The 22,086-nt window shown below is 35.2% G+C and overlaps 1 protein-coding gene and 1 long non-coding RNA gene across 3 annotated transcripts in view; one reads left to right on the forward strand and one right to left on the reverse strand.

The window, feature by feature from the left end:
- Positions 1 to 22,086, forward strand: part of STT3B (STT3 oligosaccharyltransferase complex catalytic subunit B) — a 57,996-nt gene that overhangs the window by 25,959 nt on the left and 9,951 nt on the right. For both annotated transcript variants that reach the window (XM_064415326.1, XM_064415319.1), the window contains exons 2-9: positions 3,253 to 3,361; positions 5,101 to 5,388; positions 7,076 to 7,141; positions 10,720 to 10,819; positions 15,360 to 15,458; positions 16,986 to 17,132; positions 19,041 to 19,089; positions 20,688 to 20,842. In XM_064415326.1, coding sequence (XP_064271396.1) covers positions 5,116 to 5,388; positions 7,076 to 7,141; positions 10,720 to 10,819; positions 15,360 to 15,458; positions 16,986 to 17,132; positions 19,041 to 19,089; positions 20,688 to 20,842 — 889 coding nt within the window. In that variant the 5' untranslated portion in view covers positions 3,253 to 3,361; positions 5,101 to 5,115. The remainder of the gene's footprint in view (positions 1 to 3,252; positions 3,362 to 5,100; positions 5,389 to 7,075; positions 7,142 to 10,719; positions 10,820 to 15,359; positions 15,459 to 16,985; positions 17,133 to 19,040; positions 19,090 to 20,687; positions 20,843 to 22,086) is intronic.
- On the reverse strand, positions 16,218 to 20,702 carry LOC135297634 (uncharacterized). Its single transcript, XR_010359562.1, has 2 exons — positions 18,285 to 20,702; positions 16,218 to 18,158 (listed from the first exon to the last, which is right to left on the reverse strand). It is a non-coding gene; the product is annotated as an uncharacterized LOC135297634 (long non-coding RNA).

Here is a 22,086-nt window from a genome sequence, read left to right on the forward strand (position 1 = left end):
CATACTGTTTAGTCAGTGCAACCAGCAGTCTACTTCAGCTCCAGTGTCTCCTTGGATAAGATGGAGTAGGTCAGAAGGAGGGCTGGATAAAAACCCTAAATACCACCTCTTCTTGCTGCTGCAAGTGGAAAAACTGGGGCAGGCAGTGACCCCCAAACCTGACATGCAACCCCTACCCAGCACTGGCTGTTCTTGTCTCTATTCTGTTTCCTTCCTCAGCTGCAGCCCCTGAATCTCACAGATGCAGGTGTAGGCAAAGATGGCAGTTTTTCTAATATTTTCCAGGGCTGTTTTACACCCCTGTGAAACCTATAGATAGTTGCAGGTACTGTGATAGCCTTGCAGTAGAAATACAATACTACTGTGCTGCATTTTAAGCACAGTTTGAAAAGTACCAAGATAGTAAGGAGGTGTGACTGGTTTGTGATGCTCGCTGTTTGTTAGCAGCTCTCTCTGTTCTAGCTTAAAGGGAAACAGTTTCACAAGGTTCAGGCTTGTCCCTAAAAAAGTGCTGTGAAGGGCTAAGTGATATCAGAGCCTAATACTGGCATAATCATATGATTGCCAAACTATTCTTTTGTCTGGTGCACTGTCCATTGCTGCCAGCTTGTGCATGCCTGAAGCTGGCTTTGATATGCAGCATCACAGCAACCTTTTCCTTATGTGTGCATAGGTTTATGTTGACATTTTAACTTATTTTTGTTTGCAGGTAACCTAGTGGGAGGTGAAGTGGGCACTTTTTTTAAAGTCTAAATCAAAGTGAGGTGCTAAATTAAGCTTCTAAATATTTTTTAGTTTTTGTTTTTCTTTCTAGAAGGTTGTTTCTTGTTCTCACAGGTCTTCTGACAATACACTATAGTGTTGCCAGTAATTTCTGCTGCAAAGACATGCCCAGCTGTTACTGCATGCTTTCATTTGTGGCAAAAGAATCACTTTTTTGCAAGAAGGGCTAATAGATTTGTGTCTGTCTAAGAGTATATTAGGAGGGAAGATAAAATTCTTACCTCTGAAGTGGTAGAAGTAAAATGCTGTTACATTTCATTTCAATTTTGAGTGGTAATTCATTCTTATTAAAGACTTAATGGGATGCTGCCAAAGCTCAAGACTGTTGTTCGCATCCTTCTGAAGTCAGTTACGAACCTTTGCTAATTGGAAACATGAGGAGAATGTCAATATGTATTCTTCTTGCCTATTTCGTTTGTTTAACTAATCTTTTGATGCTGTAAAAGTAAACATTAGTCATACTTTTGTAGCCTCTGTGAGTTTGGATCATGATTTAAAAATTCGAAAGTAATTCATGTTAGTAAACATCTTACTTGTTCCCTTTTTGAAGTTCTAGGATAACAACATTAGGTGGGTTTTCATTGTTTTCAGTCCTGTCTGTAGCTGGATGGATTCTGTATGTCCTGTGCAATATGAAGCTCCTGATTTGCTACATACCATACTGCAGGCACTTGGCACTAAACAAATTAACAATAGACCTTGCTATCCTAAGATAAGAGGCTAATTTTACAGGTACAGCATTTCAGAAATCACATTAGAGCTGACAGTTCAGAACTAGAGAATTAATTAATATTTAGAAATCTAGTCAAACGGGAATAGTTGTAGGCTTATTAGAAACCAATGTCACATTGCTGTTTGAATCAAAGATTTCTAGGTCAGAATGACTGATGTTCGTGTGAATTTTCTTATATAAACGTGATTAATGATTTCTGAAAGTCCGCAGTATTATCAGTTAATGTATCCTATATAAATGCTTATTTAACAGATGTAAGAGAGTGTTCCTGAAAGTACTTCACTCTGTTATTTACTTATTTTTAATATAATTTGACTGATGCTGTGATAGTTCAGACACTTGAAACATTCGAATTTGCTGACATCTGAACCTGAATTTCTGTTCTTTTTTGTTCTTCCACTTGGTAGATGAAGAATCTGCTCATGACCTCAATGTGGCTTTATTTCAGATACTGCTTGTACTGATTAAACAATTAGGAACTTGATGGGGTTTGCAGTCTTAAGTGACCTTAGCTTTATTCTGTGGAAATGAATTGGTTCAAATTAAACCTGTGATATTTTGGTAATCCTAGATATGCCAAATAATTTGAATTAGTTTTAAAATTTTTATCAGAAGGGATGTATATTTCTGGTATAAGGGGATTCTTCCATAAAATAGATAAAAAGAAAAACACAATCTTTTCTAGGCTTGAATTCTAGTAGTGTCTTTGGAAGTCTTTTGTGGTGGTTTGCCCATCTAACCTTTTGTCTGGTGTAGTATTCCATTTAGTCACCTGAACTTCTACTTAACTAATGAATAAAATCTTTAATACTTCTTTAACAAATGAATTTCACATGGTTAACTCAAATTCAATTAGAATATCTATTAGAAGGGTTGGCTTTGTGAATGTTGCTTGTTTTAGAAGCTGTGTTCCCCCAGGCTTTTCTCTACCTAAACTTTCTCTACAAACTTTCACATTCTCAATATCTGTAGCTTTTTTAGTTTGGCCTTTGAGTGAGTGATCATAAAAAAGTTCCTGGTTTAGGATGATGTGCACTGTAGTGCTTCTTGCAGCCTGGTACTTAATTTCAAGAACTAATGGACATTTTAATAGTTTAAAAGTTTTGTTATCAAATGTTTGAGATATTTTGTGCCCGGAAGGTGGAAGATGAATGACTTAATAGCAGTCTTTTGGTGTTTTTAATGGTTTTTATACGGTGTGGAAGGCTGAAGTGAAGGAGTGCATGAGAGACCTTCTGTTGTATATGAAATTCTCTGCAGCAGAGAATGTACAAACTTTGAAGATGACTCTTCATCTGTAGAGATTCTACGTTGGGTAAATTCTTTGTGATTGAAAGAAGGCCATTGGTAGTGTGAACAAACACTTCACATTTGATAGTGTGAACAGACAGTCTGATTCCTATTGCCTGTTACTGAATGAGTCACCTGTCAATTTTACATGAAGTAGCACAGCTATTCTGTCTCAGAATGAGAGTCTTGCCTTGACTGCATGTGATAGACTGTGTTTGAAAATTAGTAGTTTTAGAAAGAAATAACAAAAATAACCAGAGTGTTGTATCAGAGTGAAAGAAAGCCTTTTAATGTTTATGCACAAAAATGAACTCACCAAAAACTGTAAACTGTCATAATTAAAGTAATTTACTTTAAAACTCTGCAGGTTTAGAGAGGACCATTGTACTTAGTAAACGAGATGCTAAAGCTCTTGATTTTTATCTTATCCTTCTGTTTCTTTCTAGGTTTAACTATAGATCAACACATCATCTTGCATCTCATGGCTTTTATGAGTTTTTAAATTGGTTTGATGAAAGAGCATGGTATCCACTAGGAAGAATAGTAGGTGGAACTGTAAGTATTGTAATAATAAATTTATTAAAATAAAATAAATTTAATAAGTAAGAAATAATCAATGGTGACTTCAGGAAGTTTTTTAAAGTTTCAATACAAATTTGATGTTGATAAAAGGAGAATCTTAATAAAATAATCTTTTAATTGTCAAATTGCTGCAGAGGGAATATAGAGATGTTTTTAATTTTTTGCTGCAGAAACTAAGTCAGCATGCCTTAGTCTTTATCCAATAGCACATTATGACCAAGAAATACAGAACTTCTTACATATGATATTCTAATACGTAATAAATAAGGGTATTATGGCTCCTGCTATTCTGGTGTATGAAATCAAAACAGGAAAAACTTTTTTTTTTTTTAAACCATTTTTTAAAAATCATTACCTAAATCTCTTAAGGTACAAGTTTTAATCCAATTATGTATGCTGAGTAGACTTTTTAAAAGTCTAGAAAAAAGTCAGGATTTCACTGGGAGAAGCCCTTGTAAAATTAGATCAGTATGGCACCTATATGAAGCATCAGGACTAGTTAAGATTGGTATCAATGCAAGTCAAGACAGGAAAGGTGTACAAAACTATGTTATCAAGTCAAAATGCAAATATCACTCATTGGAATAGCTTTAGTAACACTGAGTAGTGCAGCCACATGTTTCTTAATGTGTGAAAGTTCATTAAAGCTTTTTAATGCTAGTATATACCACTTAAAGGCATTTACAAGTTTCTTTACCAGTAGCAGTTAGATCACCATTAGTTTAGTATCTTAGAGATAGTGGACACTCTTTAGGCAACATTTAAGTGCATGTTTTTCATACCTGTCTTATATGAAATAGAACCTCTTAAGAAAAAAAAATGAAATATATGCAGGGGAATGTTCAGTCATGTGTTAATTTAATTTAGTACAATGTCCTTTTTAATATTTGAAAAAAAATAAGGCAGGTGAAGTGCATATTAACTTTTCTAGGATGTATTGATTTTTCTAATGTGGATAAATATGGGAGGGCAGAATTTCTATTAAGAATGTTTTAAAGTTCTCCAGTATTCTATGGTGGATTCAATAGATTTGTGTAAGCCTATGCTACCTTTCCTGGAGCACATCTCAATTCAGTTTTTACAGGACTTTGTTTTAATCCTTCATATTTAAAGATGTCTACAGATACTTTGCAAAAATGTAGTATTCAATTGACTGACCATCAACTTTAGATCTTTAAAAAATTAAATCTTATTGAAGCACATTTTTTCTCCCCATTGGTACCAAAAAGTGAAAGAATAGCATGGGATATTTTAAATGAAAATGGATATGACTGGGAAATTTTGGGTTTCTTCTTGATATCTTAGGCTTTTGGGGCTTGTTTTTTCATTTCCTTAAAACTGGTAGCTGGCTTGAAATTCTCTTGCAGATCTTGGTTTCTGCTTCCATACCTTAATGACAAATTGTTTTCATTATATGATAAATGTCAAGCGAGATGGGATATTATCTGTATGCTGCTCATTCATTTATGAAGTAGATTATATGTTATTGTTAGCATTTGGATAAAATTAAAAGAGCCTAGGGTATTCAGTGGTGTTGTCAAAACATTATTAAAGTAGTACTAAAATAATTCTGTTAGATTATGCTAATACTCACTGCTTATATCAGCTTAAAAATTATTGTTTAATTGCAAGTTCTATGTAAACATGCATACCGTGAAGTTTTCTGTAATAACCCAGTGTTCTGGTTTGTTTTGGTTTTTGTCTCCGCGTAGGTATACCCAGGACTGATGGTGACAGCAGGCCTTATACATTGGATTTTAAATATGCTGAATGTGACAGTCCATATAAGAGATGTGTGTGTGTTTCTAGCACCAGTTTTTAGCGGCCTTACAGCTATTTCTACTTTCCTGCTCACCAGAGAACTGTGGAACCAGGGAGCAGGGCTTTTAGCTGCCTGTTTTATTGCCATAGTTCCAGGTTACATATCCCGATCAGTAGCAGGATCCTTTGACAATGAAGGCATAGCTATTTTTGCACTGCAGTTCACATACTATTTATGGGTAAGTAATTGCTGAGTCTTTTGCTTTGGAAAGGTTTTTTGGTTCCTCCTCCAACCAAATGACTGATTTTTCTTAGAATCCATTGAATTCTTATTTTCCTCCCTCTCATCCCTCTTCCCCTTGGCTCTTGATTAGGCAAGTACTGAGAAGTCACATGATCTGAACCACTCCATAATTATGCACTTCAGTGGAACTGTGTAAAAGCACAGTTCCACTGAAGTATGTGTGTCCTGTAGTAGTAATAAAAATGATGATGAGTCTAGAAATTTAAGGCAAACAGAGGGGTTGTTTGTTTTTCGGTTTGGAGGTGTTACTGTCGTGTGCATCAAACGTTAGCCTCCTTATATAGCTGGTGAAAAGCAGTAGACTCAGAATATAAAGTGTTTTGAATTGTCTCTGGAAAGACTTTAGAGTGTATGGAGTGTCTGGGCTTTGAGTTCAGTATTTAAATTAAATGGTCAAAGCTGTCTAGAGTCAGATATTAGTGTTTCTTGTGTGCTTAAAAAAAAAGTCATATGTCTTTCAATTTGCCTGCTTGCTAAAGCAGCATGTCTGCCTCTCCTTAGTCTGTGTAGAATTCCATCCATAAGGTAGTTTTGCAGAAAGGAGTTTAGGGAAGGTGGAGTATTTCTGGATTGTTGAATCCATTTGGAAATAACAAAAATAGCACAACTATATTGTTAATTCAGCACAGACACTGTAGGGTACTGTCTCTTGTGTATTCTGGAATGCCTGCACTTTTCATTTAGAGGGCTGCATATATGTAAGTACATGGTCACTACAAATTTCTCCATAATTTTGTCAAGAGTTCTGGTTTTCATAAGTAGATGCATATTCACAAATGTTTTAGTTTTACAGTATTTCAAACTTGGGATATAGTTGGTAGGAATATAGTGGAAAATAATTGAATTTTTCATGATGGAGTGACTGGTGTTACTTAAATGCAGGGTTTTTAATCTGGCTTTAGAATAAGCTGCAGCTGGAAAGGTGTGCTGTGTTTGATAACAATAATAGAATCAACCTATGTTGTTACTTTAGAGTAACTGAGATATGATAGCAGTTATCTCTTCTCATGGAATTCATGTTTAACTAAACTGCAGAGTGTATTAATGTTTGCATGAACTCTTGTAGAATCAAATACATTTTCTAGACAACTTTCTAGCATTTTTTAATGTCTGTTCTTCATTCCTGTTCTCCCTCACCACAGTTACCCCCATCAGTTTCAGAAAAATTCATATTCCTGGGGCAGTTTCTGGGTCCTGCTAAACCTTTAGTAGTATCTTGATGCTCTTGTTAACCTTAAGTGAATTTTTTTGAATAGCTCTTTTGTCTGTAGTGGCAGAGTTGGATCAGATGCCAGACAAATTAAGGCATGGATGGTCTTCACTTGGAATTATAGAGTGCTCTAACATCTCAGAGAAAGTAGCACAGAGCCATTGCAGCTACCTTTCTACATCAGATTATAAGGCAAAGAGTTAGATGGTATGCTTTTGCTAGAGAAATACACCTAACCTCCTTTTGTGTGTGAAAGAATTGCATTTGTGTTACAACTTTATGGATGTCAGGTCAGAAACATCAAATACAACTTGATGCAGGGTAAAGAAGTTCTCTCAACAGTTGTTTTGGGATGAAACTTTAGAGTATTGTCCAGGATTTGTTGTTCATAAATACTTGGTTATTTTTCCAGGTGAAGTCTGTGAAAACTGGGTCAGTCTTTTGGACAATCTGCTGCTGTCTATCCTACTTTTACATGGTAAGGCTTTTATATCTATAATAACTACACTATTTGAGTAACTTACATAATCCATATGTGGACAACGAAGAGAAGAAGGAGATTTTCATCTTTGTTGGAGCCATAATATAAAATTATTGCTTTGTATTGTTATTAAAACCTTAAATATACGACTAAACAACATAGTATCTAAAGTATTTAAATCAACATGATTAAAGCAATTTTTGGGGGAAAAAAATGGAAATGTAATAACTTTACTTACACATTTTTCCCATGCTGTGAATGGATGCTCTGATTCAGTTGGATTTTTATTTGGGTACAGGTAAATTAAGGTATAATTTTAATATTTATGTGTCTGTGTGTCATTACTATAATGCAATAATAATCAGAATATTTAAAATGTGAGGACAAAGCTACATTTTTGTAATTTTGAAAGCTATTTCTATGGGTATAATTATGCCATAAAGTAAAGCTTACCACCAGAACTGATGAATGACTTCAATGTCATAATAAGTGATCATAAATGCCCTTTTGATTCTTGATCTATGAAAATGAAGGCTGTTGCAGAGATTTTCCTAAGGGCTGACAAAGGCGAAAAACAGTAGTAAACATGAGGAGATAAAACTAACAGAAAAATGGAGGGAATTGGTTTCCCCCCTCCTTCATCTACTGAAACATTACACTAAGAATTCTCTTGTTTGAATCAAACATGGGGTTTTTTTTCCCCTAACTAATAAACTTTTTGCAGCTGTATGAAAAATGAATTATCCCCAAAAGAGCCAGTGCTGGGACAGCCAGGCTAATTACTTGGTGACAGTTAAGACTGAGGTCTCAAATACTGCTTTTCTACCATCAGGTAACTAAGTTTGCAAAAACAAGGAGCTTCTGGATTGGTTTATGTACCTTAAAGTCAAGGTTAATTCAAAGGTTTTCTGGATGCTGTCTAGTTTTCCTCTAGCTTTAATGTCCATTTGATTTCCTGGAAGATTTTTGCAGCTAATATAGGAGATAATAGCCTTGGGTTTGTCACCAAAGAGGCTAAGATAACTTATTTCTTGTTAATAGTACATTTATTCATTCCATTTCTCCTCCTTTTTGCCACATTGCTTAATAGAGAGCCGCTTCTTTATACACAGCATTGGTGTTTATATAGCTTTGTAGTGAAAAGGTCCTGTAGCTTTGGGACATGTTTAAGTCCAGTACAAAAACTGCAAGTAAGTTTTTGAATTGTTATACTTATATAGCACAGTATTTTTTATATTGTGCCAATTTATTGGTAAGATTCTCTAAAGGTGCCTTCATAAACATGCAAATAACAAATACAATACTTTCACAGTTTTACTGCTAAAAATCACACAATAACAGGTTCTTACCATCTTGGTGTGTGGGGATTGTATGTGAGAGTGATTGTGAGAGTATGTGATCATGTGTGTACATGGTATCAGAACCTAAGAATCAATGTCATTGTGATAATCAATCCTTATATATAAATGGGGAGGCTGTTATTTTCCTTTCAAGTTCTGTCAGCTCATGAAAGGTTCAGATTCATCTGTAGCTTAGCTTCACATCTCAGTGATTAGATGATAGAATTTTATTGCTTGTATCTACTTCATCCTGCATATGATGGCCATCCCTACATTGTATTTACCTTTTGGAAAGAATTTTGTGGAGTTGCCCTTCTAGATATTTTCCTTGAATATATTTTTAGGACAAAACATGATTTTACTATTTGTTACATTGTAATAATTTGTCTTTCTCTGGTGAGTTAATAATTTTCAGTGTAATTTGGAAGTTAACTCACAGTTTTGAGGTAGTAGAAGTTCAGTCCTTGAATAGGAAGTTTAGACAACAGCTTGAAAAGTGAAGGGATATTGCATGAACTGACAAATCTTTCCTAATAACTAAATCTGCCTTATAATATATACCTAACTCACTGAGGTAATTTGACTCATAGCCTTGCATTGCATTTAGTATAGAGAAGGGCATTTTCTCCTTGGATTTATATTTTTAGCCTTTGTTTTACTTCATCAGCTTCTGCTTCATATGGCTTTTCATGGCAAGGAGGTAAAATAAAAGAAAGCTTTACGTTGAAGCAATCCTGTAGGAGTAATATCATGTCTCCACTCTTTTTGCCAGTCTGTGAGGATGCCTCAGTGTTGTTTGAAAAGTTCCAAAGTGCATCTTCAGTGTAATTTTCAGTGCTTAGATTTGGGTTCATATTGTGATAATTAGGGATGCAGTCTCTTGTCCATGCAAACTGCGACCTCCTTCATTCAAACCTTTCCCTGAATTTGAGTGTTCTATTTGCATGCTTGAGTTCTATTCTATCTTACCTGTCTTCAGATACGTGTTTTCTCCCATTAAATAAAATTACCTGTGTAAAACATGATACTTCATACAAGTAATTAGGCAATAGGATTTTGATAATCTGAAATGAGTTACTAGAGAACCTGTTAGAGTTACTTCTTCCACATTGTCTGAATTGCTTACCATAAATTTTGAAATGCTGTGGTTTGTAGTATTAGTGTCAAAAGACAGTAATCTCGGCCTCATGGTTTTTTTTGGAATTTGCTCTATAGAACATAGTCATTTGGGTTTCTTTTTTGATTCTAGGGCTTTAAAAATAGCTACATGAATCTAAACCCTAAAGTACAATTAAAGTGAAAACCACATCAGCTACTGCATGCTAAAAATGGAGATCTAGGTTAGGCATGGTGCATATGGGAGGAGTCTAGACTGTAATATGACAAGAGGACATGTTAAAATACAGATTGTCTAGTCAATATGAGCCTTTCTAAATATGTTAGAAATTTAGGTAACACATTGTAATGATAGCTCGTTCAATCCTCACCTAAACCAGCAATCTGTTAATAATACTGTAGTGTTTCACTTCTAAGTACACCTTTCCTCAACAGCTCCTGTTGCCACAGGTTTGCAGTGTCTATAATATTGTTGTATATCATTCCACAGTGCTCAGTCCTGCTTTCATGTGCATGCATACTCTTCCTTTTGTTTATTTCCCTGCACTGCAACCTGCACTGGCTGCTCTGGTCCCATAGTTCTGCTCCTGGACGTGTACCTTGCTCCCTTTCCCCTCTCTAGCCGGAGATAATGTTCCTTGTCCTTGGCAAAAAGTGCATTGTGCTAAATTTGTCAAAAGAAAGTTTTGGATCCTACATGAGATCATAGAATATCCTGAGTTGGAAGGACCCACAAAGATCATGAAAGCCCAGGTCATGGCCCTGCAGATCCTACCACTGCCTTGTGTTGTAGCCTTCACCATTGGGAAAAGCCTCCTGCATAACATTCTCATTTGCCAGTGTGGCCAGATCAGCTTGGAAAGAGGAGATCCAGGAAGGGGAGCCTAAGAAATCTGTCAGCCAATTTCAGACACCTCTGATATGTGGGCTTTGTTGTGGCTTATTTTTCTTTTATAATATATATTGAGAAGGATTCTGGTGGTATTAGTAGTTCTGACTGCTTGTGTATATGGGCTATGTGTTTTCTTGTTAGACCATAATGATGTGTAAATCCACCTTGGGCTGTCCTAAGAATTTGCAGATATTTTCAGATCTAATTTCCTGTTCCATTTGTCTTAGGTCTCTGCATGGGGTGGTTATGTTTTCATCATCAACCTTATTCCACTGCATGTGTTTGTTCTGTTGCTGATGCAGAGATACAGCAGGAGAGTCTACATTGGTAAGTTCTGTTCATTGCAAAGTCACTCTCAAATACTTAAAACATGATAAATTCTGTTCATTGCAAAGTCATTCTCAAATACTTAAACATGAGATACAAAATTATTGTACTGATCTGTTTCATATCAAGTGGGTGTTAAGTAATTGCATATCAGATTGAGTTGTTTTAATTTGATTACTGATTATAGTCAGTTATTTTCTATGACATGGAAATAAAGAGTTGAAGCATACTCACACTTCCAAAATTTCATATATTTTGCTACTAATTAATTTTTTCCTTTCTAGTGCATGGGAAAGAAAAATGGGTGGTTTGATGTAAAAGAACCCTATTAATATCTTGTAAATTTGCATTACATGTGTGCCTTTAATAATGTTTTATATTTTTTTCTTTTCCAAGTATATAAAACAATTGGTATTTTTAAAAGTTATACAGTAGAGATTATGCAAACATCTAGATAAAGACATAAGAAATTTTGAGTAGTCATGTAAGTTTTAGATCACTGAGAAAAGGCATGCACAGTAAGAGTCTGTCCACTCCATGGGAATCCTTAAAATTTTATTGGATTAATTGGTCAGCCTTCCTTCCAGTTTCAGGAATGTTTGAATAGGGATCCTGGGAGCCTAACTTTTTTATTGATTTGCCTGACATTTAAATACTGTGTAAACTGCTTTTACTGACACTTTACCAATAAAATCAGTCGGCCATGATGTAGGTGTGTGAATGGAATAATTAGTAAGCAATTCAGGTATTCAGAGATTTAGAAGTTAGCTGGAACACTTTAAATGTGAAGCCCTTAGCATAGGTAGGTGGAAAACATAATGTGTGCTGAAGCATAATCACGAAGCATTTCATATTTGTAAATATATTTTTATTCCTTATTTTAATACTGTTTTATCTTTGTATTTTCAATTATTTTAATGCTTTTTTAGTCCCTGCTAGAGAAATTACTTTATGTCCGTATGTGTGAACCATTATATATCACAACAATTGCTTAATTTACTCAAGTTCAGTTTTGAATTTTTGTTATCAAAACTATAAATATTGCTTCAATACTTCTTTGCCACTCTGTGTAATTAAGAGTTGGAAATTCATTAAAATTCTGAAAAGAGAGAAAGAAGAAGCTCTAACCCATCTTAGAAACCTTAGTATTAGTTAACTTCTTCATTAACTACTTCTTCTTAACTTAAGGGGAAGTAATTTATCTTGTTTTCAATTTTAAATAATTTTATTGAATATTTTCATTTTCTGATTTCTCTGTATTAGGCAAGAGAAAATTAGATCAGCTAATTATAAAATCCTGAAGCAATATGGTAGCCAGAAACAATAAAGAATAAGTGCTCTTGCTTTTTCAGCTTTAAATTAACTAGTCTTTGAACTCATGTGGGAAAAATAGTATTGCATCTTCATAGGAATTAAAGGGTTTGGCAGATGTTTGTTTTGCAAATAGCTGCAGTGTTTTGAGATGTTATTGCCCTTCAGCAGTGAGGGATATATGCTGCCATGGAGTTGTCAGAATGAAAATGTGATCAGTGCTCTGCTGTTTCATTGCAACTGCTGTCTTAATTGAAGCCTTCATGGGAAGCCCTAGAGAAGTCTGTGCATCTCACATTACTATGTCATTTCTAGGTTTGTTTAACAGGATGTTTTTCTAAAACAGGTAAGAATGTTCAAGCACTTCTGAGAGGAAATTCGAGTGTGCTTCACCTCCAAACTATTCAGATTGGGAAAAGAGTTTACAAAAGCTCCTTGAAGCAGGGAGAATAAAGATATTTGGGGAGTTTCTGTTGCAATTGCTACTGTGCCTGCAGCAGTCTTATAATTCTTAAAAATCTAACCATGTGCAGCTAAAACTTTTGAAAAATATTGTCATCTGGCAATAGCTAGTAAAAGCTGCATACTTTTTTACTGTTATGGAGAATTTTGGGGATTTTAATCTCTAGATCAGTTGTTTAAATTTATGTCAAGCTAGCATGAGCCATTTTATAAAGGTTGTGTTAAGTTTAATCCAAAATAACATAAATGTAGAGGTCAGTATTTGTCAGAACCAAATTTTTAAAAATAGTGGTGGATTCCTGGTATATATTTCTCATAAGAGTGTTTGTACACCAAGGAAAAGGTTAGTGGGACGTGATAGATATATCTGGGAACATAACTTAGAATCATGTAATGAGTAAAAATTTCCAGAATGTGAAGGGTTTGCCAATTTTAAAATATTTTAGGGCTGGAAGGCAGATGACTTTATTAGCCAGATAGCTTCTGACCCATTTGGCATCAATAGTGATGATGCTACCTCCATTTGAAAGCTCAAGCTGTGCTTTTATTTTTTTCATCTTGACAATGGCCAGTGCCTTTCATTCATATCCTCTAGTTTATTCATTATGAGCAAGTGCTTACAATTCCAGTGTATTAACAGAGAGGTGAATAACTCTTTATTCAGATACATTAACCATTGATACTATTTCCTGTTATTGTAGTCTCTCTTTAGTTTCTCATATGTTTAAAAAATAAATGATTTTACACTTTGAAGGGTATAGATTTGTGTTATGTTTGCACACTTCAATTTTATAGTTTTTCATACTTTTTTTTTAGGTTCTGCATAATTATCAGAATATTTAATAAAACACATGAGGATCTTCCAGAATTTAAAACTTCATTTCAATAATTCCTTGTTACATGTCTTGTGTTTTATCATTAAAACAGTGAACAGGCATATACTTATATCAACTACTTCAGTGTTCTAAAATTTCAGATTGAGTGTTTTTTCTGGTGATTGTAATCCAGTAATTGAAAGTATGTGGCCAGCATATGATTATACTCTCCAGAGGAGCTTTTCAGTAGGTCTTTCCAGTGTTTGTGTAGTGTACTGCAAATTAAATTCTCTGTAAAATGACTTCATCCACGGTAGGTCAGAATGGTTTTGTTCTCGAGTTGGTCAAAGTTATAACCCTAAGAACAGCATGTAGGGATCAAAGTTAGCTTCTTGTTTTTGCAAAGACTGTGCAAACTGTAGAATATAAAGGAATATTAAAAGTTTGTGATGATATATTGTCCTGATGTTTCTAAGTTCCTAGAAAAATCGTTATGTTGTGTAAATTACCTTTTTTAAAAATCTTTTCAGTACCAGGCACTGTGTAACTTTTTGAAAGGAGTGGGAGTAAGAGACTGTGGGATGAGGGTGGGCAGTGCACATAGCAAGTATAACAGTTGCAGGACTGGGCTTAAAAATGATGATTTACAGTGGTCTAACAAATGTGAAATGCAGTGATTTATGCCAGCCATTGAACCTCCACAGGATGGCAGTGTTGTAACAGTTGCATGGTACAGTAAATGATTTATGTTGTAGTGAATTCTTCAAAAATTGAGCTTCCTATAGGAAAAATGCATTTCGGTGACTTAAGAGGGCATAGGTGAGTTGCTAGGCCAAGCTGTGCAGTACAGGTACTTGAAAGAATAAACCATCACTTCTGGCTGGTTTGGAATTCAGACAGTGCCCTGGGAGCATAATCCCTCAGTGAGACCACATAGGTGCTATGGAAATGACACCACTGCTCAGTGATGCACTCCTCAGAACTGACCTCATGGAGCTTAGTAAAGGACTCCATGAGAACAGGGATCTCTTTGTGAGATCCAGGTTATCTACAGCCAGATAGTGGTTTAGGATTTGTAGGAGTTTAAAAATCTGACAGGTGGATTATTGCCATTTTCCACTGAAGGACCAGAACTTCATTTGGACTTTAGGTTGGCTGGTTACTTCAAATGTAATCAGCCTCATGGCTTTTCAGATTTGATATTTCTATCTTCCCCTTCCATCTCTTCTTCACCCTGTAGTATTGAGGACCAAAACCCCTTTCAAAATAAAGTATATGAATGTTAATGCATGTACAATAAGAATTCATATATAATAGTAATTAATTATGCTCTTGGCCTCAGTTTTCTGGGGAATTATAAATCCCTAGGGTTGATACAGATCTATCAATACATATGCATAATATTAATTTTTAATTCTATTGTTGTTCAGTTTTTTGCCTTCCCTCTGCTCTTGTGTTAAATAAAGAATAATGGTTCCTGTTTGCATTTTCTAAAGAAGTAGTGAACTCTTAAATGTTTTGCTTTTTGGGGTCTGGTGCCTTCGATTTCTCCTCGTATAGAAAGCTTCTTATGTCACTTGTTATTTGAGAGCTCTTTCTACATCCATGACTCTCAAAACCAAGATGGGAAGAGAGAACTTTTTTACAAGCTGGAGAATCTTAGGTAAATGGCTTATTTTCCTAGAAGGAGATAAAACAGTGCGATTCAAAAGAACAGTACTCTGCTGCATCCACTACAATTGGTTGCGATGGACAGCTTTATTCTAGTCAGTGAAGAAAAAAAGCAATTAGGATGGCTGAAATATTTAGCATACTACAGTTCTGTTTTGCTGTCAGTGAAGTTAGGGGAGAAGATGGACTTCTCTTTGAAGATGGAGCCAATGCTTTTTCAAACGTGTATTAATTCTGTTCCCATCTTTCTCTTCCCCTCTCCTCACATTTTTCTCTCCTAGCATATAGCACTTTCTACATTGTGGGGTTAATATTATCGATGCAGATACCTTTTGTGGGATTTCAGCCAATTAGAACAAGTGAACACATGGCAGCTGCAGGTAAGAAAATGAAGCTTCTGCATCCAACAGCCGCCTTCACGCAGGAAAACCTCAAACTTGCAGCTTTGTTTCCTTGTATTAGAAAAAACACCGGCTAACAAAGCAAATTGTTAAAGAAAGAGTTACAATTTAGTGTCTTTTGGGAAGTTTTCTTTCCAATTGACGTATTATCATCTTTTTGTGTGAGCTAATGGAGGTAAAATGCTTCCATAAGACTGGATCAATTAGCATTCTGACAAGCACTTACTTTACACATTGATAATCTCTGCTGGTTTGCAATACAAAATGCTTTCACACATTGTACAAGTGAAACATTCCATTGTACAATTGAAACATTGGTAACACAGTTTTTACTGAGCCATTTGGTTTTAGAGTTGATAGTCTTCTGTAATTTTTCAATGCAGGCTAAATACAAATTACTTAAATTACTAATCAGGAGGGTGATTTTTAAATAACTGATTTCAGTCACGTTTGGAATTTTTTTGATTTTTTTTAAGTTGATTTTTCTATAGTTGTTGGCAGACAGACATCTTGATTTCTTGACAGAATAACCTCTGCTAACACTTGAGTTTAACTGCATGCACTGTTTGTGTGATAGAGTTCAGTTTGTTAGATTCCCCTGGGTTTTTTTACATTTAGTCACTTACCAGAATGTATTTGGGACAGTGATGGAACCATCAGTAAAACTTAACACAAAAATACTTTCAAAATGGAGACTTGCAACAATCTGAATATAATGGAAAAAATTACCAAGCCGTATTTGGATTCTGAAGATTTCTTACATTTATTTACTGAATGGGATTTTTGTCTTTCTCTATGAAGTCAGACCTAGTGAATTTCATTGTGTACTTTGAATTCCTTGTTAATTTGAAGAAAGGTGATACACTTTTGGTTTATTTTATTCCTCTATCAGCCAGCATTGAATTTTCACTTTTGAAAGGATTCATCAGTGGATTGATCTGACTATATACCGTGAAATGAATAATAATTGAAATACCGTGTCCAAGTTCTGGGTTTAATGTTAAAACTCTGAACAGCCTTTTTGAGTGTGTTGGGTGCTTCACCATTGAATTCTGGTGTTTCAACACTACCTTTATATAATTCAGTTGACTTAATACTTACTTGGTTTGGTTTTTTATTTCATTAATTCCTCCTGTTTTACTCAGTAACTTAGTTTGTATATATTTCTGTATTAGCATAGTGTGTTGCCTGAAATCTGTCTCTTAATTTTTTACCACATCTAGCTAGGTATGTTACCCTGTATTCTTGTCATAATCAATGCAATCTGCTTTTCAGGGGATTCTCTCCTTTAGAATATTTTATCTCATTGGCAGTTTCTGGTTTTGCAAATGTCATGTCTGTTAAGTATTAAAGGTTATTTATAAGAGAGTGATGTTATACTAGTTTCTAGATGTTAGGGTGTACCTTACGTTTATTTTTCCAATTCAAATATTGGCAAATATGCTGGTTGCTTTAACAGGTGTACTGCTTTTGAGCATTTAAATAAGAACTTTCCTCTTTCCATAGGTGTTTTTGCACTGCTGCAGGCTTATGCGTTTTTGCAGTATCTGAGAGACAGGTTAACAAAGCAAGAATTTCAGACATTGTTCTTCTTGGGTGTCTCACTAGCTGCTGGTACTGTATTCCTGAGTGTCATCTATTTGACATACACAGGTAAATAAATGTAAAACTCATTTACCTTCACAGCTTGTAAGCCAGATGATCAACATTTGGTTTACCTATTTAGTAGCAGTTTTATTTTTGTTACTTATGATATCATAATTCCAAAAGAATTCTTGGCATCTCTGTTTGTTTCAAAGCCTTCTAAAACATGGTGGTTTGATTTGCTTTTCCATGCATAAGTTAGCAGAGTTTTCAGACTGGCATATCAAAACAAAAATTGGCTTCTAATCTCAGCATGCAGCCAAATATGTATTCTGTTGCAGTTCTTGGGAAGTGTTGATTTCATCTTCTGAAATTCACTGATCAGTATCCCTGCTTCATCAGCTGGAACAGGCCTTGTTCCCTCAGCTTCTGACAGGCTGTGTGATCTGGGCTCCTGACCACCTCACAGCGCTCTGACCTCTCTAGATTTTCTTAATACTCCTCTTGCAGAAGAGGGTGCCCACATCTGGACCCTTTATCCCAGCATCTGGAAGAATGAGCTTCAGGTTTTGACTGAAATCCTGCCTGCCACAAGGCATGTCAGCACTCCTTTCAGTTTAGCACAGTTCCTTTTGGCCTCTGGGATACTTTTGCTTTCTGTGAGCCAGCGGCTGGACCCTGATCCATTGTGTACCTTAAACTTGTAAAGACAGCCAGTTTTCAATCAGTCAAATGGTCCATTTGTCCTGTCCATTCTTCTTCAGCTATTAATGAGCAACGAAGAAAACATTTATCAGTGTATTTCAGGAGGCTGTGTTCCATGGTTTTTCAGCAGCTCAGGTTACTGCCCGGTAGGTTCTCACATACAGCTTCCTGCCTTGCCTAGAGGTGCAGCAGTAGCCAATTCCCAGGCACCAGGCACCCTCATCACCCAGGTGAAGATGGTGGGTAGCTCTCATGTTGGCCAACTCTTACAGCACCCTCAGGTGAAGTCTGTCTGCATCCAGAAAGATCATAACCAGTAGTTTCCTGTGTGCTGACAGCTCCTTCTTCATGTGCACATAGTGGGTTGGAAGCAATCTTTTCATCTGAAGACTGAAGGGAAAAATATGTCTTGTATTAGAATGTTAACCACAATATTTAAATGTCTAAATTAGATACTAAACTAACCCTTCAGTCAGATTATACTAATTTTGAATATAAGATAGAGGGAAGGCTTACTGAGTCACGCACAAAAACATGGGTAATAATGAAAGGATTTAACCTTCTCTTATTTCTCCATGTCTTTATCTGTCTTCAGGAGGAGCTGAAACAATTGCAAAGAAAGTGAAAATAAAAATTTAAGAATCATCTAAAAACTTTTAATAATAATTTTTCTTTCATCTAATAATTATACTGTTTCTTTTCATCTTATCATATTCAACTTACCTAAAAGCCTTGTTTTATCAAATGATATGTAAAGCTTATCAGCATGTCTAATAGCAGCTTTTATATTCCATGCCACAAGTAGATTCACCAGGACAGAAATAAAAGGAAACCAGCATTTCATTTAGTGTTTGTGTTTTGGCTATAGAATGTTTCCAGTTTCCTGCTCTGACATTTCAGAAAAATGAAATACTTTCTTATCAATTATGTTTTCTTTTTCTCATACTCCTTCATAGAGTATAGTTTGCTATCTGTCATATTATTTGAGAAATATTTAGTATTGCATTGCTTTGACTTTTGGGAGTGTGCGTGTCTTGATACTCAGATTGTGCATAAAGAGTACAATGTGATCCTGTAAGTGTGTTCTAAAACCAGCTTGCTTCATGGTTGGTAGATTTTATAGCCTGCCTAATGCAGTAGGTATGGTTCACATATATTACAAGTTCAATGAAAATTTTTTGGGTTTGTATTATAACTTGAGGGAGTAGAAAAATTACTTCATTTTAAAACCTAGGCAGCAAAAAGGTTTTTCTTCCTCCTTCTCTTTTTCAGGTTATATTGCTCCTTGGAGTGGCAGATTTTATTCATTGTGGGACACTGGGTAAGTAAGGATATAAGATTTAGATATCGGTAGCATTTTACTGAAAACTAATAATCATTTACTCTCCTCATCCCCAAATCCATTTAGTAGTTCAGTCAAGGAGAATCAGTTCTCTAAAGAGAGTATTTGTAGTAGCTGTTTTGTGGTCTTTATAACCACTTCACTAATTTGTCTGTGGAAATTCTTGCTTCTTTGCAAGTCTTTGAATATGTAATATGTTTTTTCTGTATGAAACTGTAGTATGTATGTCAGCATGAAATAACTGAAAGCTTGCCAACACTTGACTACACATTTAAAAATTACTAAGAGCCTTAGACTGTTTTCATTGTGCAATATTGCACTAAATCACAAAAATGTTGCACATATGATCTTGCATGTTGCCTCTATATTACATTCATACATCTGTTTTGTATATACAGATGTCCACTCTGAACAATTGTTTTATTAATGTGTGTTTTCACAGGTAAAAATCTTGTTAATCTTCTGTTTTAGTTAACCTTTGAAAATACTATGTTGGATTCTTTAGTCAGCCCAGAGGAAAAGAATAAAATGGAAAGTAGTTTTCTCAGATCAATATTTTAAAGTGAAAATCAGTTGCTAGATTTTTTTTTTTAAGATTTAAAGCAAGGATAGAACAACTTCAAACTCTGTGCGGTTCAGACTTTTTTTCAGACTCCAAAATCTAGCTCATACAGGATTCTGTCCTAGTTCTATAATAAATGTGGTAGAACAAATGTTAGTAAAGAAGCCTCAGATTTATTTGAGGAATAAAGATTTTGTTCTTTGCCTGTCTATATATATGTATACACACATATATATATATATATGTATGTATATACAAAGCATTAAACTTTTGAGGGCTTGTCTACATTAGAAAAACATATTGTGTTAAAAACACAATACAGTTTTGAATGAGAACTAGATCTCAGTGAAGAAAAGGACATATGTTTGATACCTCACCATTCAATCATGGCAGCACCCTAGATTAGGTCCATATGTGTAGTAGTCTGTAATATAGAGCACAGTTTTGTCCTTGTCTGCACTGAGTGTTTGACAAGTTGTTTAGATGACATGTGTTTCCAAGTGTAGACAAGGCCTGTTTTTTTCAGTATCTGAAAGAATATGGGTGCATCAGTAACTGATCTGGTATTTACTACTGTAACTTCCTTTACTAAGAAAATGAAGATACTCTGTGTAGAGGTTTTGAAATACAATGTTGAAAATTTAGGAGATTTACTGGCATTGATGGTTCTCTTCAAAAATGTAGTAAAGGTGCTTCCGTAGCTGTGTGTTTCCATTTTGGTGAATTTGGCTTCATATTTAGCCATAAACAAGTGAAAGATCTATAATTTTAATTGTCTTAATTAGTATAGAAATGATTGTTGTTTTAAATAACTATACACCAAATGCTTCCTAGATACAGTAAGGCCTGGGGATTTCTTTGGTATAAGAGTTTCATCAGATTTCTGCTGATAAGGCACTTGCCATTTAAAATTTAAATGCTTCCTTTTGAGATTAATTTCAGAATTCCTAATGTTTGCAGGTTTTAATAATTTTATCTTTTCAAAATAATTTGAACTGAATTTTTTTTAAAAAAGGTATGCGAAAATTCACATCCCGATCATTGCCTCTGTGTCTGAGCATCAGCCTACAACATGGGTTTCCTTCTTTTTTGATCTGCATATTCTCGTGTGTACTTTCCCAGCAGGGCTGTGGTTCTGTATCAAAAACATCAATGATGAAAGAGTCTTTGGTAAGAGAAAATATTTTTAAATTATTTTGAAACAGTTTGCCTTCAACTTCATTTTACTTTGGTTTTGTTTGCTCAAAGCTGATGTGTGGCTTGTTCTAAAATATGGTTTAAAAATTATGTGTTTAAAGGTGATTATTAAGAGTTGCTTGCACCCAGCAGTCTTTAAAACAGTTTATAAAAGTGCAGAGATTGCTGAAATGGATATGGAGTGTAGTCCCAGGAAGTGGGATGCAGTCATTTGTTGTGTTCAGTTCTGCAGCTGCAGTTGCATGTTCTGGTGGGATGCGGTTCCACAGTACAGGTTAGCCAGGAGAACAGCTCTGTGCAAAGGCAGGGTCCCTACTTTGGGATTCTGGCACTCATCCCATCACAAATTATTAAAAATGCCTTTGCTTTCCAGGTTTTCTGATATTTTAGTGAACAGAATCACTTGCTTTGGAACAAAAGCTAGATAAGGCATGAGCCACAATGGAAGTGTGAGGTCTCCCTATATCAGTGACAATTTTTTTTTTTGTGCAAATCTGTATTGTGAAAGCCAGCTTCTGATTTTGAATGAGGCTTGTAAACAGTTGTAACCCATATGGAGGAGTGAAGATCACTCAGGTCTTGGACTTTTACAGAGACAGGAGGCTCCAGGCTAATATAGCTGCCTCTTAGGCAACCTAAGACGTGTGTGGGCAGTATGAATGTTTACAATGAATGTTTGTCAATTTGCTTTCAGCCTCCTGCTGAAGGCTGCACCTTCTGTTTAACACAGCATAAAGAGACCTGTGAGTGAGGATGGAGAGCCATACTGCCTCATCACAATATAGAAAATATTTACATGATGTAATCTGATAAATCAGTGTCCCTTGATCTCTGTGGCAAATCTTTCACAAGAGAATATTGTTAAACTGTAGCAGATGAGTCTTCCACAAGGAAACCACTATTGGATATTCCCAATCGTGTATACAGGATTTTTTGAGGTTCTTTTTTTTCTTTCTAATAAATGTGTTCCTAATGTTATGTAGTATTCTGAAAATCTTGGTTTATATTTTGTGGAAGACAAAGTGGAGGTAATACTGCTCAGGAATACTTACTTCAGAAGAGGGCTCACAATACCATGTTATTAATCTGTATAGAATGTAATGTAGACAAGCCCCCAATTTGTCCACAGACACCTCTAACTTAAATCAAAATTTAATATTTACATGAAATTGTAACACTTCCTTTTGCTTTTTAATTTCTAATAATTTGTTTGGTCT

Source organism: Passer domesticus, chromosome 1 (assembly GCF_036417665.1).
Source record: "Passer domesticus isolate bPasDom1 chromosome 1, bPasDom1.hap1, whole genome shotgun sequence".
Classification (NCBI taxonomy): Eukaryota; Metazoa; Chordata; class Aves; order Passeriformes; family Passeridae; genus Passer; species Passer domesticus.